The sequence below is a fragment of the Lepisma saccharinum genome, chromosome 14, assembly GCF_977018435.1.
Source record: "Lepisma saccharinum chromosome 14, izLepSacc3.1, whole genome shotgun sequence".
Lineage (NCBI taxonomy): Eukaryota > Metazoa > Arthropoda > Insecta > Zygentoma > Lepismatidae > Lepisma > Lepisma saccharinum.
In genome coordinates this window covers 48,368,261-48,386,112 of record NC_139242.1, presented here as the reverse complement: position 1 = coordinate 48,386,112, position 17,852 = coordinate 48,368,261, and the positions used below count along the sequence as shown (strand labels likewise).

Genomic DNA, 17,852 nt, shown 5'->3' with positions numbered 1-17,852 from the left:
AGGAATGTGCTTAAATCTGAAATCAAGTGTTTTGGCAAAGTATCTTCTCCTACATAACTCTACTCTAACTTCCAGTGTTCTCTGTATCCTGTACCGCAATCTGTTTGTTTCTTACTCTTCAGTAACAACCATGAAAAAAGAACTATCTTTCTCAAAATTGAAATTTAGGAAAAACTCCTGGAAGGTAGTGTAGAATGGTATGATTCAGGCAAAATTTAGAGGACTCGGTAATCTCACTTTGAACGAGAAAGGCATGATCTAATGATGATGTGAAGTAAAAGTGTCATTCCCTGCTGTTAAGCAAGGTGGTTTGATTTGAATCAGGATGGTTTAAATCAAGATTTAAATTGGGGAAATCTATTGTAAAAAATCACATTGAATAAACTTACAGAATAATGTAAACAAGAAATTTGTAGATATCAGAATCACTTTTGTAAAAGTACATTAATCTCGTAATCATTTAATGGTGTTTATTAGGCTCTAAGAAAGGAAATAACAAAAACAAAATATATGTACTCATGGGGTGAAACTCATACGAAAAGAAATGTAATATTTCATCTGAAAAAACACTTAAATTTCGTTTCATTTATAATTCAATATTTTTATAGGCCAAAATAGTAATTTCGTCTTTATAGAATAATATACAAAACACTAATCATGTTAAACTGTAAATAGTGTCATTATCATTAAACTGTAAATAAATATGGCAGCTGATATTTTGCTATCATTAAAAACACTAAAATTCAGCTACAAAGACTAAAAAATATTTTAAGTTATAAGTATAGAGTACATCTAGAATATTCTATATACACAGGAAGAAAAGTTACTGAAATTATAGTTTCATTAACACACTCAACAAATATTTTCATATAAGGTTCATTATATTCAGTACGAGAAACATAGAAATGCATATTTAAATGTAATTTTTGATTTGCTTTAATCAAACTGTTCAAATATTTTACAGTGCCGTTTATCAGAAAAAAAAACTTTCTATAAAAAATATATGTCTATGTGTATGGTGCCAAAAAACATGCAAGCAATTTTAAGCGTATTTTTTAAATAAAAAATATATCAAAAATTTATTTTCTAAATAAAAATCATTATTTTTATCCACCCAGCTGTTAACAGGGGCAGGGGAGGGGGGTAAGTAAGCACGTGGATCAGTCAAAAAGTTGCACAGCATGAAACAACAAACCAGGAGCAAACTTTCACGAAACTTTTATTTGCACATAAAAGTTCCATATAAAAGCTACTTTTCGACATAATCACCTCCTTTATTTAAACATTTGTCGAGGCGTGTCACAAGTTTGTCTGTGCCTGCTGCAAGGAAGCCACGTCCAACAACTGATAACCATGATGGGTTGCAGCTTGCACCTCGTCATCCGAGTGATATCGTCGCTTTGCAAGTCCTTCTTCCATGGGTCTGAAAACATGGAAATCACAAGGTGCAAAATCTGGGCTATAAGGGGGGTAATCCCACACTTCCCACCGAAACTTTCACAGAAGATCTGACGTTAGTCTTGCATTGTCATGCAGGAGCACAATGCCTTTCGAAAGTTTACCTGGCCATTGATCTTTACGTGCTTTTCACAATCGTTTTAGAGTTTCACAATAAGACTATGCATTAATCATGGCACCCTTCGCCATGAATTCGGTATACAGCACACCTTCTCTGTCGAAAAAACAGCATCAACATTATCTTCCTCACAGATGGAACTGTTCGGCACTTTGTTTGAGTCTGGGACATGGGATGTTTCCACTCGAGGGCTGCATTTCATTTCAGGTGAGAAATGATGAACCCATGACTCGACTCCTGTCACAATTTTGTCCAAAAACTCCCATCCTTCATGTTGATAACGTTTCAAAAATGCATAAGAACTGTGTTCGTCCGTCAATAGCCGAGGCACCCATCACGCACAAACTTTACGGAATTTGAGATGCTCGGCAATGATCGTATGCACACTTCCAAGTGAAATACAGAGTTCATTTGCAATTTTGTCTATTGTTACGCGTCTGTTTGCAAGAATGAGTTCATTCATGCAAGCATAGATCTCCACATTTGTCGAAGTTGATGGTCTTCCCTCACGGTAAGCGTCATCGATATCTGTACGTCCGTTCTCAAACATGGTGCACCACTTTGCGATAGCTTGACGCGATATTGAATTTTCACCATACACTTCGTGTCCCTGCCGATATATTTCTGTGCAGTTACACCCTCTTGGTCACAAAAACCGAATCACTGCACACACTTCCACTTTGGACGCCACGTGCAGCTGTCGAAACATGTTCACGACTGGTTAGCAAGCAACCTCCAATTGTCTCGTCAATGCCGCTACGTCACGTGTCACAGATACATGTCTGCAGTGTTGCCAACCCGTTGCAAGAAAAAATCCCTGTACCAAAATTTTTGACGGGGTGTGCAACTAAATTTTTGTCTGGCCCACGTATTTGACTTTTCTTCTTTTTAAAGAAAGTTAAGCTGTAACATGCGAAAATTCACAGGTAGAGTATCAATTTGTATAATTATTAATGTAAGTGTAGCCACAGCCAGCCATTCTAAGTAATTACATACATTTCCTAGAAGAATCTGACTGTACATTAGGGACCCAAATTTGTTTCTTGCGGACGCGTACTTTACAATTTTGTTACACCACTGCATCAAATATTTAATACTAAAAGAATATTCATACATAACAAAAAAATGAGATTTACAATTATCATCCAAGTCCTAAAATTCAAAATTAACAGGTACAATTACTGTGCAACAAAGTCAAAATTGCTATTTAAAAAAATCAAATTAGCTGTTTACACCAAAGATTTCACACTCATGGAGCAAATGACTACTATCGTTTTAAGATTTGCTGATGTTGAATCAGATTGTGTCGAAGAGCTAGTAGGTAGATATTTTGGGCCCCTAGACAGGATAGTGGTTTAGTTCACCCCCTTCCCCCCACTCTATCAAGCACCGGCAAATTATGTACGTCCTTCGATATTTTCTACTTAAGACATGGTTTGTGACATTTACATCCTACACATTTTGAAATGAGGAAACAAAGAACGATCCATTAAATAATACAAAAGACGAACACTGCACACACTGATTTTACTTTACAAAGGTCTCACTAACGACAGAACAGAATGTTCATCCAGGCACGTATATTCTAGGCTACCTAGGCTATCGCCGAAGCCCAGATTAAATACAGAAAATAATCGACTATCAAATGTGACTGATGCTTCACTCTCAAACAACGACAGCGGGAAAAAATTATAGTATAAAACCCGCGACTCCTGTGCACCGTACTCCCTCGAGGAGAGGAGGGGGAGAATGAACCATGCTTCCTTATGGCCCGAGCTGAAGGGAAGAAAAGGCTGCGCTGGGATTTTTCGTCCAAGGTTTGTTTTGCTTGTTCTATACATGGGGATGGACTCCTTTCCTTTAAAACTACCACCAGACTTCAGCGATTAAATTCTTCGCCGACCAGCGCCTGAAGGCAGTCGGTGATGTATTTGTAGTGGCTTCTTAGACAGGGAACGCTTTGTTTTACAACGGCGGTAAAACCTTACAGCGATGCCAATGCGCTAACCAGTATGGGATTTTCCCAGGTAAGGGAAATTTTGAAACTAAATTACTATTACAGGAATGGGAAAAGAGTGGCCGGCATGTGATAGGGAATTTGTCCTCTAGGCCAAAACAACACTGTCCCATCGAACACATGCAGAACTCACAGGCCGCTGACCTTCAACGATGTTTTCAACCCCTCTGCTGCTTTGTTTATGACTAGCTGGGGTAGACTGACTGGCCGTAGATGACAAAGGGCATTTTGTGAGTGGACATCGCGTTGAATGAAGTTTTAAGAAAATTAGGTTTCTTACTGTGTGGATTTTCTTAAGTGTATTGAGTGAGTGAATAGCGTAAATATGTTTTGAATTATCTGTGCTGCGTCGTGTAGTGAATGAAAATGAATGACATAATTAACGAACTATTGCAGAAACAATTTACTCTGCTTTTGCATGAGGATAAATTTCAAATCATGAAGATATGCAGGCCTCTGGCATCGCAAAGAAGAGAAGAATGGATTTGATTTGTTATTTTGCAATGCTCTTCTGTCACTTTCACTAATCGCGACGATGAGGATGAGTTACGATACGATTAAATTCATGAAGGGACATTCACAAAGAATATCCATGTCCATGCCTGGATTTGAGCCCGGGACCCCTGGCATTGTAGTGCGCTGTACTAATAACCATTTTACCACAGAGGTTGCCAAGAAAAGAATGGAGTTCCTGTCCAAATTAAATATTCAAGGTAAGAAGATTATTATACGTGTATATTTTATTCTCGCACATAGGCCTACATAAATATTTCAAAATATGGGCCTCTATATTTTATAAATAACCATGAAATATTTGAAATGTTTTCCATATTGTTTTTATATTAATGAAACAGTGATATTTTTATAATTATATTAGTAAATTGTAATGTATGTATTTTAATCGCAATGTCACATCACCTTAAAATCCAAGAAATTGAACGAAAAAGAGTCTCCCATTTGAACATAATGATAAAAAGAGATAGCCAAGGTTTTAAACCCAGCATACGCCACTGTGCACAGATCAATTCCAGGATTGCCTCACATCCTATTAAAACATGTCTTTGAAAGCTTCTGCTGTGCATGCCTCATATCTACTTTCATGAATGTCTTTCTTTTAAGCCGGTCACCGTGGTGGAGTGGTTAGCACATCGTGCTACAACACCAGGGGTCGAATCCCAGCCTGAGCACAGATGTTTCTGAGTGTCCACTCATCAAAATCATCACATAATCACTCATACCCATCTTCGCAAATTAGCCAAAAGTGACACAAAAAGCGAAGTAAAATAAAACAATTCAATCTTTCCTTGGAAAAAATAAGTGGAAAGTAAAGGAAACATAAAATCATGTCTTGTACCACATCTAATCATCCAAAATAAATAGCCTACCTTTAAGCTGCATGCATTGCTATATTAAAAAAAAAAAAAAAAAACCACTTGCTGATGCTTGGTTCCAGTAAATAAAACATTGAGAACCAAGTGGGTACCAAATAAATCAAATCCTTTGCAATGAGATTTTGCAGTTCTTCAATTGTTGTACGTTGTAATTTCTGGTAAGTCAAGTAATAAAATCCTATGTTACTAGCCTATATTTTCTGAGGCTTCTTTAACCCAATTTTAAAAAAGAAAAGGCTTCACTATTTTATGTATGCATGTAGCTTAATCTTACTCCGAAACATAACAATTTAGGTCATATACGCTACCTATATTGACCAAACGAGTTGAATCTAAAAGTTGAGATTTTTACAGTTTACTGAGGTTTATGCAGGGCTTTCTTAATGCGAAATTTCAGATTTTTTTCACGAGGACCCATCTGAGATAATTAACCCTGAAAACTCAAAATTCTTCTAAGCATTGAAATTTCAATTACAGACACCCTTCATGTAGGTCTACACATTAGAAAAAAAAATTAACCTTACACCAAACCCATTCATTAAGAAAATTTGGCTTAAAAATCCAATTTTTCAACTATTGTTGCCCAAATTTCAGTCATAATTTTCATACTTAGGATGCAATTTTGAGAAAGCATACTTGAATATCATAGAAAATATACTACATTAGCTACAAAATGAATTTTGTTTCAGGTCTCTAGCTGTAATGGTTTTTGAGATATTAAGTTTTGTGTAAACTGCCACGTGCAATGTTGGAAAAATGGCCACCCCAGGAGAACCAAGGACAGGAATTTCTTTTTGAACATCGATTTTGATATATAGAAACATGTACAAACCTATGTATTAAAAAATACATTTTTCTAAAATGGTCATGCAACCACTTATTTTAAAATTAGTTGATTTGACATGGACTGACCCTTATATAAATAACACACACAAAAAACTTACCTTAAATTTGTTAATTTGCAAAGCGATCCTATTGCATCCTGCAACCTTTGCACATTGTACAGCACAAGTGATAAAAGGTTTTTCAGTTCACACAAGTATGACAAGTCTCCTAAATCGAAGCACCCAGACAGATCCAAGTGAGTAAGATTCACAAGCGGTAGAAGGAGGAGAGGAAAGTACGTCTTCTCTCCTTGCACAAACAAACCCCTCACAGTCAGCCTTCTCAAGTTGGGTGTCTTCAAAATGTATCCTCTACTACGGTATACAGTATTATACAGATCCTCTACTCCGTTCGACACTTGGGACAGATCTTCCGAACGCAGAGACTCGGGAAGCAGGCGCACGGACGTTCCAACTATCAGAGAGAGAAGCGTGTCGCCATACTCATTGATATGCACTAGAGAACCTTCGGTAACGTTTACGCAGTTTGAGAGCTCTAGTTCAGTTAGCTTATGATTTAAGAGTACGCACAAGCCGTCATCTGTGATGTTGGAATTTCTCAAGCGAACCCTCCGAAGCCTTGTCGTCTGGGGATCTTGAAAGATATTCACGAATCTATCATCTATATTGTATCCTGACTCCTGATACACTTCCAGTACCTTCTCACATATCTCACTTGGGAAAGTTACCCCTTCTTTCAACTTAAAATCCTTCGTGAAAATGTCCTCGGTGCAAAAGGTTTCTACATGGTGCACTACATATTTAAAGCATAGATCCAAAAGCGTCTCTGGTGTGCTGTCTTCGTATACTGGGAGGAAGAGATGCAATGTGGACATCTGGCCTCTTTCAAAATATCTTCCTGAAAAGGGTGGAATGTACATAAAAATTGTTAGAACATTTGGTAATAATTGGCACATTTAATTATTATATTTAAATTATTTAATAAATTTTGTAAATCGTTTGCAGTGCAAATCATAGTGTTCAAAATTAAAAATGCAGCGGTACTTTTTAGCTTGCCACCTAATATGAATGACCTGCCATGGACAAAATTTTGGGCCTAATTTTGCAGGGCCAGAATCAAACATGGGGCTTAACTTTGTGGGGGGGGGGGGCACATTCGAAAAGATTTTAATCACATAATAATGGCATCCAGGATTATTTTTTTAAAAATAACTGTAACATTTGCAAAATCACAATTTATCGATTAGTTTCTCAGGTCGCAGGATATTAATGAAAGTAAGAAACCTGAAAATTTTGGGGGCCTATGACTTCTGTATAAATTACACAAATTAGAGACCATGCCCAAGGTTCAATTGAAAGTAAATGAGGATATGTAATAAATTTATGCAATGCACTTCCACTGATGACAGTCTAAGGTTGATTGAGAACTTTCACAAAGAACTGACTTCAAACTTAGCTTCATTTCAACTTCATAAGTTTTATAAATAGTAGGGAGGTGAGAAAAAAAATGTTGGATTTCCAAATACTCCTAGTTAATACATTTTTATAGTCTTCTATCACTTTCTGAGGTCCTAAAACTTGGAAGGCAAGACATGTGTTAAAAGTGACAAAATGTCACAACTTCATGTTTTCTCAAAATTTTCATCTTCTATGTTGGCATTTAAGACAGTGATACAAAGTATGTAACATTGTTATTCGTCCACATAGAATTTCCGAGGAAAAAATGTCATATCTGCTAGTAAATGTAATCATTTTCATATGTACCTCGAAAAAATGTTAATGAAGGTTTCACCAACAAATGTGAATAAAAATGTATGTTCAAAGTGTATAAACAGAGCATATAATTTGTGTGAAAAGAGAAAAACACGCTGTTTCATGAAACATTGTTATTCGTACAGGCATGAGTTTCAATATTCCTCACATACAGAGCCACCGTTATTCAGGCAATTTAGTGCAGTTTGAACGTGCAGGCGTGCTCCCTTTCAAGTGGAATGCTGGCGTAGGTATTGTTGTAGGCCTATCGTCTATCTATCAGCGTGTTTGAAATGGGCAAGGTGAAGGAACTTAGTTCCGATTTGAAGGATGTTATTATAAATTTGGCCCTTAGAGATTAATTCGTTAAGAAAAATTGGACCAACAGTCAATAAATTACACTCCTCAGTTCAATACATAGTAAACAAATTTAGAGAGGAAGGTTCAACACAGAATGTGCCGAGAAAACCAAAAGAGAGATGGTTGAATAAATGTGACAAATGCTTTATTTTAAAAAGAGTGCGAGAAAACCCCCAACTAAGTGTTCCACGGTTATGACCGTTAGTAGAAAATGTTGCTGGCAAGATGATGTCCGATCAAACTGTCCAACGTGGCTTGTGCAAGCATGGATATCATGGCAGAATACCACGAAAGGCCGTATGTAAATAAGGTGAATCGCAGTAATAGACTTTCATTCTCGAAAGAGCACATCCACAAGGACCAGGAATTTTGGGATAGTGTCATATGGTCAGACGAGTCAAAGATTAATATATACGGGTCAGATGGGATAAATAGGGTCTGGAGAAAATCAAATAAAGACAATGATCACATTAACACAGTTCCAACAGTTAAACACGGTGGTGGGTCATTAATGATTTGGGGCTGTATGTCAACCAAAGGTGTTGGTAGCATCCAGTTTATTGATGGTATCATGGATGCATACATGTATGTCTATTTGGACATATTGAAGAACAATGTAAAGCAGTGTCCAAAAAATGGACATGCTGCCTATCTTCAGATTCCAACAAGACAATGACAGTAAGCATAAGGCACGAGTTAACATGAATTGGCTAATATGGAATGTGCCCAAACTACTACAAACACCAGCTCAAAGTCCCGACTTAAATCCCATTGAGCATTTATGGGCAATTTTGAAGAGGCGAGTCCATAAAGCAGGCATCAAGTTGAAACAAGAGTTGAAAACTGTTGTGCAAGCCGAGTGGAATAAAATAAGCTCTGTAACATGTTGGAAACTGGTTAATTCTATGAAGAACAGGAGTCAAGAAGTAATTAAAGCCAAAGGATACGCATCAAAGTATTTGAACTGTCAGTCAATTTGCTCTGAATATACTTTTTTATTTTATATAATTAAGTGTACGAATAGAAAAGTTGTACAAAAATGGCATGTTTCTCTTTCAGTTTCATTTAATTTATTATTGTCATTGGTTATACAGAATTTGGGTAAGATTTTATGTTCCTAATGATATTAGTTATTGAATTGTAAAGAAACAATTTAAAAGAGTGTATTTCCTTTCAGATATTAAAGCATTGGTAAAAATGTCAAAGCCGGGAAACAGATTTCTTCAATTTACAGGAGAAAGTACTTACGGAATTGAGTTTCTGTGGAATTTTGGTCGTAGAAGTGTTTTCTTGCATTTTTCAATGTATTTGGCCACTAATTCATGTATTTTTCTATAATAATGTCGCAAGCTGTTGCTTGCATTTCCATCCATGTACTTGAACCAGATGTTGCGAGCATCTGATGATCTGAATTAATCCTCGGTAAGTGTTTCCAAACACACAGTTTTTTCACTATATTGCCCAACCTAACCTAACCTTACCATGATGGTGCGTGGGACTATTCGTGGATGGTTATACGATCCAGAGTGGTTTTGGGGCTAAGCATGAATGGTTTTTGGGTTTATTCGTGGATGGTCATACGATCTCGAATGGTTTTCGGGGCTATGCGGGAATTTTTCTGTTAAGAAGGTTGAAACACTGCTTTGCCATTTGAAACACAGCTTATCGACAACACTAGTCAAGATTTGCAAACCAATTTGTGTGTTCAGGAAGTATAACACAACGAACAATAATTACTCAATATGTCGACAATAGATACTAATTTTGTTAAAAAAAAGTGAAATCTCCTGTTAAACAATATTTTGCAATGCAGAATAGGTAAGTACAAATGTCAACAATTACAGAATAAATGAGTAACAGTCGTTTCCCGGCTTGGATAGTTTTAACACAGCATTTTCTTTGAAAATCCGTGTGTACAAATAAGAATGTTACATACTGTATATTCAGTGAAACAGGGATTCATCCAGAATTTTCCATTGGGGGGGGGGGGTGTAAGTGTAAATTTATATCCAAAATCTGGCCATCAAGAAAAATTTTAAAGGTACGTGGGCAAATCACAATGAAAATTATTGTGTCAGTCAGAAGAAGTAGTGCCAAGTAGCATCTTGGAATTTTCCAGGATCTGTAGCAGTGAGTCACAAACATGAGTGTCCATGATATCAGAACAGGCCAGGTCACGTCCTGCACATGTGGAATTTCAAATGTGGTTAAAAAGCTATCTTGAAGCCTGGTAAGCCAGCCACTCTGTAAATATGCAAATGTAATACCTTGCCAGCTTACATGGCAGAGTGTATGCCAGAAAATTAGAGTTGTAGGTTGGAGTCCTGGATATGTAATGATTCATTGTGCTTGTTCCCTCATCCAGTGCTTGATGTGGGAGGACTAAGCAGGGGTGGGGGGTGGATGCTATCCCCATTGTTAATAAGTTTTCCAAAAAGCTTCCCCTGCCCATTGCAAAAGTATCCCTCCCTACTGCATTTTCTCCATGTATACAGCATCTCCCCCATCAGGAATTTCCACTTCGAGCACTGTCCTCATCTCTTTCTGTAATTCACCAGTCATCCTTGACGCAATTAATCTAGAGGTAGGAAGATGTCGTAAAATAAGAAAATACATAAATGAAATACTCAATGTATAAAATTCCAAGGTTTGTAACCATGATCGAAAGCAAATCAAAAACTACATTGATTTATTGGTGAATATACAGAAAATGATTATACGAATGAAATCTATCGTATCACTGTTGTACGACACGTAATGTCATATGATAAATATACATTGTGTATAAAATAACACACCTAGAATACAATATTCACAAAAATTAAATTTCATTCAACCAGGGCATTAAAAATCTTTTATTATTCCCTTTAATTTTGAATGCAAAGTTCCTGCAGAATGCTATAACCATAACTGTTCCTTGCCACTGTCAGCTGTGTCGCATACACGAAAAAAAAAATAATAAGTCAAAATATTCACCTATAAAACTTCCTTTTATGTGTAACAGTAAGATTTTGAGCACTTTCACGAACAATATCTGCCTTAGCATCATAAAATAAGAAAGACAACAACATATTATCGCTAAATTACATACTAAAGTTCGTTTTCGTATATAACTATCACCGTAATAACAGAGTATCGTACCTTTACAGATGACAGGATTCCAGAGTTTATCAGCATTCAAACTCATCCATGATGCTCCTAATCGAAATTATATTAATAAATATCACTAATTTCCTGAAAAGGTACACAAAAGAAAACAACTTTATACAGCTCCAGCCTTCGACGACGATGCAAAGTTGTCTGCTTTCAACGCTAGGTGGCACCACTCATCATCACTTGTGGTAAGTACGTATATGCTGCGCCCTGGTGCCGAATGTAAGAAGTATTGCCGCTTGGATCAGGGTTCGCACCACAATGTTCGCACAGGGCATTGAACATTTTCGGGGGATAGTGGCCAACAGCCCCTTAGCTGCCAGTTCAAAACACACAACACAGCCATTGTGTTCATCGCAACCGTGGAACACAATGGGAGTCAGTGTTACCAACTATCTAAAAAAGTTATCAGACGTGAAAGACGTCGTATCAGACTAAATTGTGTGTGTGTATACTCGAACATCAAAAACAGTGACGTGCACTGAGGCAGTAGCGAAGCGTGGTCTTAAGAGGAAGGAAAGCAATGCAGTACTCCGAAAAATGGGGGGGGGGGTATATAAATTATACAGTCCATTGCCCCAGTTTTTCTAGGAAAGAAAGGACATTTTAAATAATAATAATATATCCATGAACTCCTCTCTCAACGGCCATACTGCTAAGTTCAAAATTCTTGTCACGTTATTGATAATAAAATACTTGCTATTACTTACAGCTTCCCGTACGAAATTTGAAATATTCATGTTTGTTTCACAAAAGAGAACACTCACTTCAACCACTCGTTCTTCCCACATAAATGGAAAATATTCCGAAAAGCTCAGAAGCTAACAGAAAAGTGATGTCAACCTCGTTGTAAAAATTAATGTTCACGGGGGAGTAATAGAACTGACTTGAAGCTTAAAATTAATTAAGCTTTCGAATAATAGGCCATTACAATAGGAAGAACATGCGCTGTTTCTTCTTTTTAATAATGTATTATATTAATAAAAATAATATTTCGAGTTGGATAGCATTTATGACTTAACGTTTTTGCTATTTGCAGGTCTCAGAAGAGAGTTTCATTGCTTTTTTTTACATACGTTTTATCGAAAAAAAACATCAGTTCATTGTTTGTATGAAAACTTACGATAAATATAGTGTAAATTATTTGGTAGTTGTCAACACTGGCGTGCGTTGTAATTTGAGACAAGAGAAGTGTGAAGCGGACAACAGCCAGCTGTTCTGCAGATTCCAGCGCTCCCCAGTGCCGGAACACCATGTTTGTCTTAATCCCTGAACGTCGACATTATTGACACGTTTTACAAATCTTGAAACTCAAAGTAATGCTTTAAAGTTTATCTACATGGAATTTGGAACAGTTATAATAATTTATTTCAATAATTCTGTGTTTATAATAAAGCAAATATACATCTTCGAGATCATGTTAACACTTATATGTTTTCTGATAGTAGTGTCTGCTTTCTGCTTGGCTCGGGTGTTTTCGAGAAGCCGAAAAGCTCCGAAAAGCAGAGCTTTTATTAGTGGTTTGGGGACCGTACCTTCACCAGCATCTACCCTTCGCCATATGATACTTGAGAAGCGTTGGTTTCCCGCACAGTGGCTGCAAGCAGAGAGGTTGCTGCTTGCCAACGGGCTGCGGAGAGAATTTGCGGTCGTAAAATTTCGCGAAATCGAGTGCGATAGAAAATAAATAATGCACTCAACGTTAAGTACATTAAATAATATTTTAATTGTGCAAGCAGTGCTTGCATTGCTTGTACTATATCTTCGCCACTGCACTGAGGAGTAGCTAGTCTAGCAGAGATAGATCAATCAATCTCACATCTCGAATTATATTCAAATCACAATATTTATTGTCTTGTTAAAGCCACCACAGCTCATATGCAACACCTTTTTCTCCACGCTCTTCTCGTCCATCGGTGTTCTCCGCGGGCAAAGCTGGCTGGATACTCTAGCTCGCTTCGCTCTTCTTCCGCCTGACCAGTTTCCAGGTAGAAACGGCCGCCCGAAAGAAAAGGAAGATTTCTACCTCTACCTCCCTTGCCCTCTCTCCCCGCTGCAATGGTTGAAAGCCCGTGCTTTCAGATCCCCCAGTCTATCTCCTATAGGACAGATAGGGGATTGGTTTCTCATAGATTTTTTTGTAAATCCTCTAAAGAACTCAGGGTAAAATTTTCTGCAGTTCTCTGTATTTACATATTTTACACGTTGTACAATATGTATGTATAATATGGGATGTAGTTTTATCATTTATGAAATGGGAACGTGTTATGTGCAGACAATAATGTTATGCTTTCTTTCTTTTTTTCAAGTATGGAATATATAATGATTAAATTACAAATATGTGCTCGGGCTCTCTCTCACTCTCGTTTTAGTAGGGTTTTATTTAAATATACTACTCTTGGCCTCTAAAAGTCATAAATACGGATGTATTTATTTGGGCAAGAGAACGCGCGTTCATATTGTTGTTGGATTGGTTTATTTTACTTCGCTTTTCTGACACATTTGGTTATTGCGAAAATGAGGATGAGTGATGATATGAAGAAATTGATGAAGGGACCTCATATGAACAATCCAAACCAGGATTCGAACCCGTGATGAGTGCGCATTCTTGTCCTATGTGTTGTACTCTGCAGTGAATAATGAAATAATTTGGAATGAAAAATGTATCTCAGAACTCAAAAAGCCAAATTAATATTATTGAAGAAACTACAAAAATGTGTGTTTTGTTTCCTGTTTTGTTTCTGTGCATAAAGTAAACTTAAAACACCAAATCAACCAACTGTGCGGGAGTGGTTATCACAGCGCGCTACAACACCAGGAGTTCCGGGTTCAAACCCCGTCCTGGACATGGGTGTTCTTTGTGTTTGTACCTTCATTAATTTTATCGTATCATCTTCGCTATTAACCAAATGTGTCAAGAAATCAACCCTAAGTAACAAAAATGAAATCAATTCATTGATTGATTGCTCGATTTGGCTTATTTTACTTCGTTTTTCCGCCACTTTTGGCTAATCGCGAAGATGATACGATAAAATTGATGAAGGGACACACACAAAGAATACCCATGGCCAAGCCGAGATTCGAACCCAGGATCTCTGGCTTAGTAGTCAAATCAAATCGCTTTTTATTTTCGAACGTGGGTGGGGTTTACGTGTACTTTTTTAGTACTCATTCATCATTTTGTAATCTTTTCCTGTTATTGACATTCTTTTTTTAGGAATACTGGGCCCTAAAGGGGGCAGGGGTGTGACCCACACCAACCCCACCCCCCCTTGAGAACGCCACTGACAGCTACTCCAAGTGTCGACGTCACCGCACGTCACTGATCAAAAAAGTATTATTTCGAAGAAATATATATGTGTGTGTGCATTTAATATGTACGTAATTTAGAACATATACATGAGTGTTCACGTGCTCATGCGAACATTATCAGGCGACGCACCTGTTCGGATCCCACTTTAAACTGTAGGTCCAGTCTCGATTAGCCTTACTGTGCATAAAGTGGACTTAAAAGACCAATTCAATCAATCAAGCAAGAACAGAGGCTGGACACAGAAGCAGTGGAGCAAATCTGGTCTGGCAAATCTGCATTCCAGACCACCAGGCGAGTTTGGGTGTGGAGAACGCCTTCAGAAACCTTTCATGTTGACTGACTCCTACTTACTGTTAAGTATGGACGTATGGAAGGAGCTCTGTAGTTGTTTATATATTGGTACAGCGCCTTGAATAACGTAGTGTGGAAAACGACCCAAGAAACTGGTTCCCCGAGACGATGACAAGTAGATGGCAGTGCGATCGACCCAGGTGCTAATTTTGTTTTGAAAGTAATGAGGCTTTGTTAGTTTTTGGAATATATTGTGTAGATTTGTTTCTCTAGAAAGGCGGTAAGTGAATTGATGGAAACAGTTATATTTGTGGAGTGATTTGCAGTCACGAAATGGCATTAATTTGGAAAGAAAAGTAAAATAAAATTAATAAATAAATAGCATGCGTAACACAAGAAGAAACATCGCAATGTGATTCCGGACGTCAGGTCTTGGACTGTGTATTAGAGTTTATTTTTCTATGTTATTAGAATATAAATAGTACCCTGAGAGATATTTCATACCGAGACGACAAACCACAAATGTCGCTTGAAAGCGAGCAGTCGGAAATCAATGCAGCCTTTCGAACCGTAGGGACAAAAGCTCTGACTGCACCGTTTCCTCAAGGAGATTTTACACCAAAGCGACACGCGACAAACGATACGAGGATTTCACACCAAAGCGACACGGGTCATTCGGTCCAAGGCAACTTTCATACCGAAGTGACACATGTTGCTTGGAAAGGAGCCAATCAAGAGCAACATTTCACATCGTAGCGGCATGACGGGAAGCACAGGCCAGCGTTCGGTTGGTGAAATCCTCAAGCGATAAGTGTCGCGTGCCGCTTGTCGCTTTGGTGCGCAATCTCACTAAAGCAAGACACTCATTGCATCGCGTATACGCGAACAACAAACCACGGCAACATGTTGCAAGCTATTGAGGAAATGACCAGTGGCGTAGCGTTATAGTACGCCCGTACGCCCGGCGTTCCCAGATTTAAAATTTCAAAAATTCTAAAATGCTGTGATTATAAAGTAAAACGTGACTAATTTCAAATATGTTTGACCTTCATGGCATTATAATAGCTATTTTTCGCGATCCGCTTGCAACGCTCCACTCTCAACACTCGTTCTAGCATCTCTTTTCAATGCCTTTCCCGGCCTGACGCCGAGCAGGTTCGGCGTACGGGACTTCTATATTCCTTGCTGCCTTTATGGAGGGAAAGCTTCCATTTCTACAGCACGCGCGTAAATGGGCTCTCTTACGCTGGCGTACGAGAGGTCTACCGTGATTGGTTCATGTGACCCTTCCTGCTTTCTGAAGCAGACGACAGCGGTAGCATTTCTACCCGGTTCTTCGCTCTCATGCAACTCGTGCTATGTGATGCTACAATACGCAATATTGACTGACGTAACTTTACCAATCTCAAATATACTGCTTCTTAATGGTCACTGCATTGTATGATTTATCGCACGAACAGCGATGTGCATTAGAAACTAAAAGATCAACACAGTTTTTGTGAAGTAAGTTGGTGAAGTCCTCGTGGTAGAAATTCAGCGTGTTGCTGCTCTACCACTTAATCCGCAAAACTATTAATTTTTTTTATTGTATTTTTTCGTTATTATCTAACTGCTTAATATTGTGTCAATGGAAATGTTTAGCATTCATTTGAAAACTCTTAACATCGAATGGTCTCTGGACAAAATTATTTTAAAATGTTTATCAGCATTCTCAAGATGTAATAAACAGTGGTCTGAATTACTAATCGGCACTGTTACGTCAGTAGAGTGTACGATATTTGGATCATCCACTCTGCTTTGCACAGTGCGCCAAGACGACAGAGGTCTCTGGTTCAAATCCCAGCGTGAGCACGGGTGTTCTTTGTCAGTGTCCCTTCATCAATATCATCACTCGTATTCATACTCGCGATTAACCAAAAGTGGTAGAAAAGCGAAGTAAAATAAATCAAATCGATGAGTAGTTGGATCAATCACAACAATGACGTCTGCTGTTGTTCAAAGGCGCTTGTGATTCAGGTAGGTTTTCTAATGACTTGCGTCATGCAGAAAGGTATAAAACACCAGAGTTCAAAACATTTGTGGCATAGTGAGGCATCTAATTTTCTAGCTAAAACATGCATGGATGATGTTTTATTGAAAACCCAGCTGACTTCAGGCAAATAAACAATACCTGTGGCGACTAATACCATAAGTAAGTTATCAAGCAAGAAAGGGCCGACCCTTCCTTCGGACTTGGCGTTCCCACCCGAAATGTCCATGCTACGCCACTGGAAATGACCCAGTTTGAGCGACGCAGAAGCGACAAAGCGACACGTGTGGCTTATCGTGTCGCCTAGATCTGTTGTTGTAATGTACGATTTATCGTGTCGCCCATCTGTTGTTCGCAAGAAACGCTTGCTAATAGACTGAAGGCACCATGTCGCTTGTCACTTAGTTGGGAACTCCCCCTGTAGCGTGTCGCTTCGGTCTGAGCACCCTTCCTTTAAGGAGCTTTCCGACCGAAGTAACAAGTAGCACGCGAATACGCCATATGAACGTGTCGTTTGCTATTTGGACCCTCATGTGCAATGAATGCTATTTTACAGTCTGGAAGTGTGTGTCACTAGTGTGACAGTGTGAACATCCCGTGTCGCTTGTCCCATTGGTTTGAAAGTTGCCTTATACTCATGTCGATGGCACTAAGAAAGTTTTGTGGGGTTCCCCTTGTCGTTTCATGCAATCATCATTATCATCATCGCCGCGATTAGTTTATAGCGGAAGAAAAGAGACAGTAAATATAAAAAATACAAATGCTTCAGTGTGTATATCTTTAAAATAAATGATGATGATAATAATAATGAACCATATTCATACACAAAAATTTAGTTGCCAAGAACATTCCACGCGTATTTTTTCTCCCGTATTACAGGGAGGTTATTTCAGTCGTTCACCGCCAGCGTGACGGCCGTTCCGCGGGCTCTTCATGCAACAGGTCCCGGCAAATTGCGTTCAGGAAGTCCGTAACAGAAACCGCTTGTTTTGTAATGTTTCCACTTTTCACAATTACAGTTACAATTACAATTGAAATAAGCACGTACCTTGTCGCACGGATGCAGGAAAAGGTGTCCTCCCAAATACAAATATTTCCGGCACCTTATTTCTGACATCTAATCTT

The 17,852-nt window shown here is 38.2% G+C and overlaps 1 protein-coding gene across 1 annotated transcript in view; it reads right to left on the bottom strand.

Moving 5' to 3' along the window:
• Window positions 1–11,273, bottom strand: part of LOC145998861 (protein zer-1 homolog) — a 68,643-nt gene extending 57,370 nt beyond the window's left edge. Inside the window, exons 1-2 of the mRNA XM_083135540.1 lie at window positions 11,083–11,273; window positions 5,929–6,727 (exon numbers count right to left, since the gene is read on the bottom strand). Of these exons, the coding sequence (XP_082991666.1) occupies window positions 5,929–6,727; window positions 11,083–11,128 (845 nt within the window). The 5' untranslated portion in view covers window positions 11,129–11,273. The remainder of the gene's footprint in view (window positions 1–5,928; window positions 6,728–11,082) is intronic.
• Between the last annotated feature and the right edge of the window lie 6,579 nt (window positions 11,274–17,852).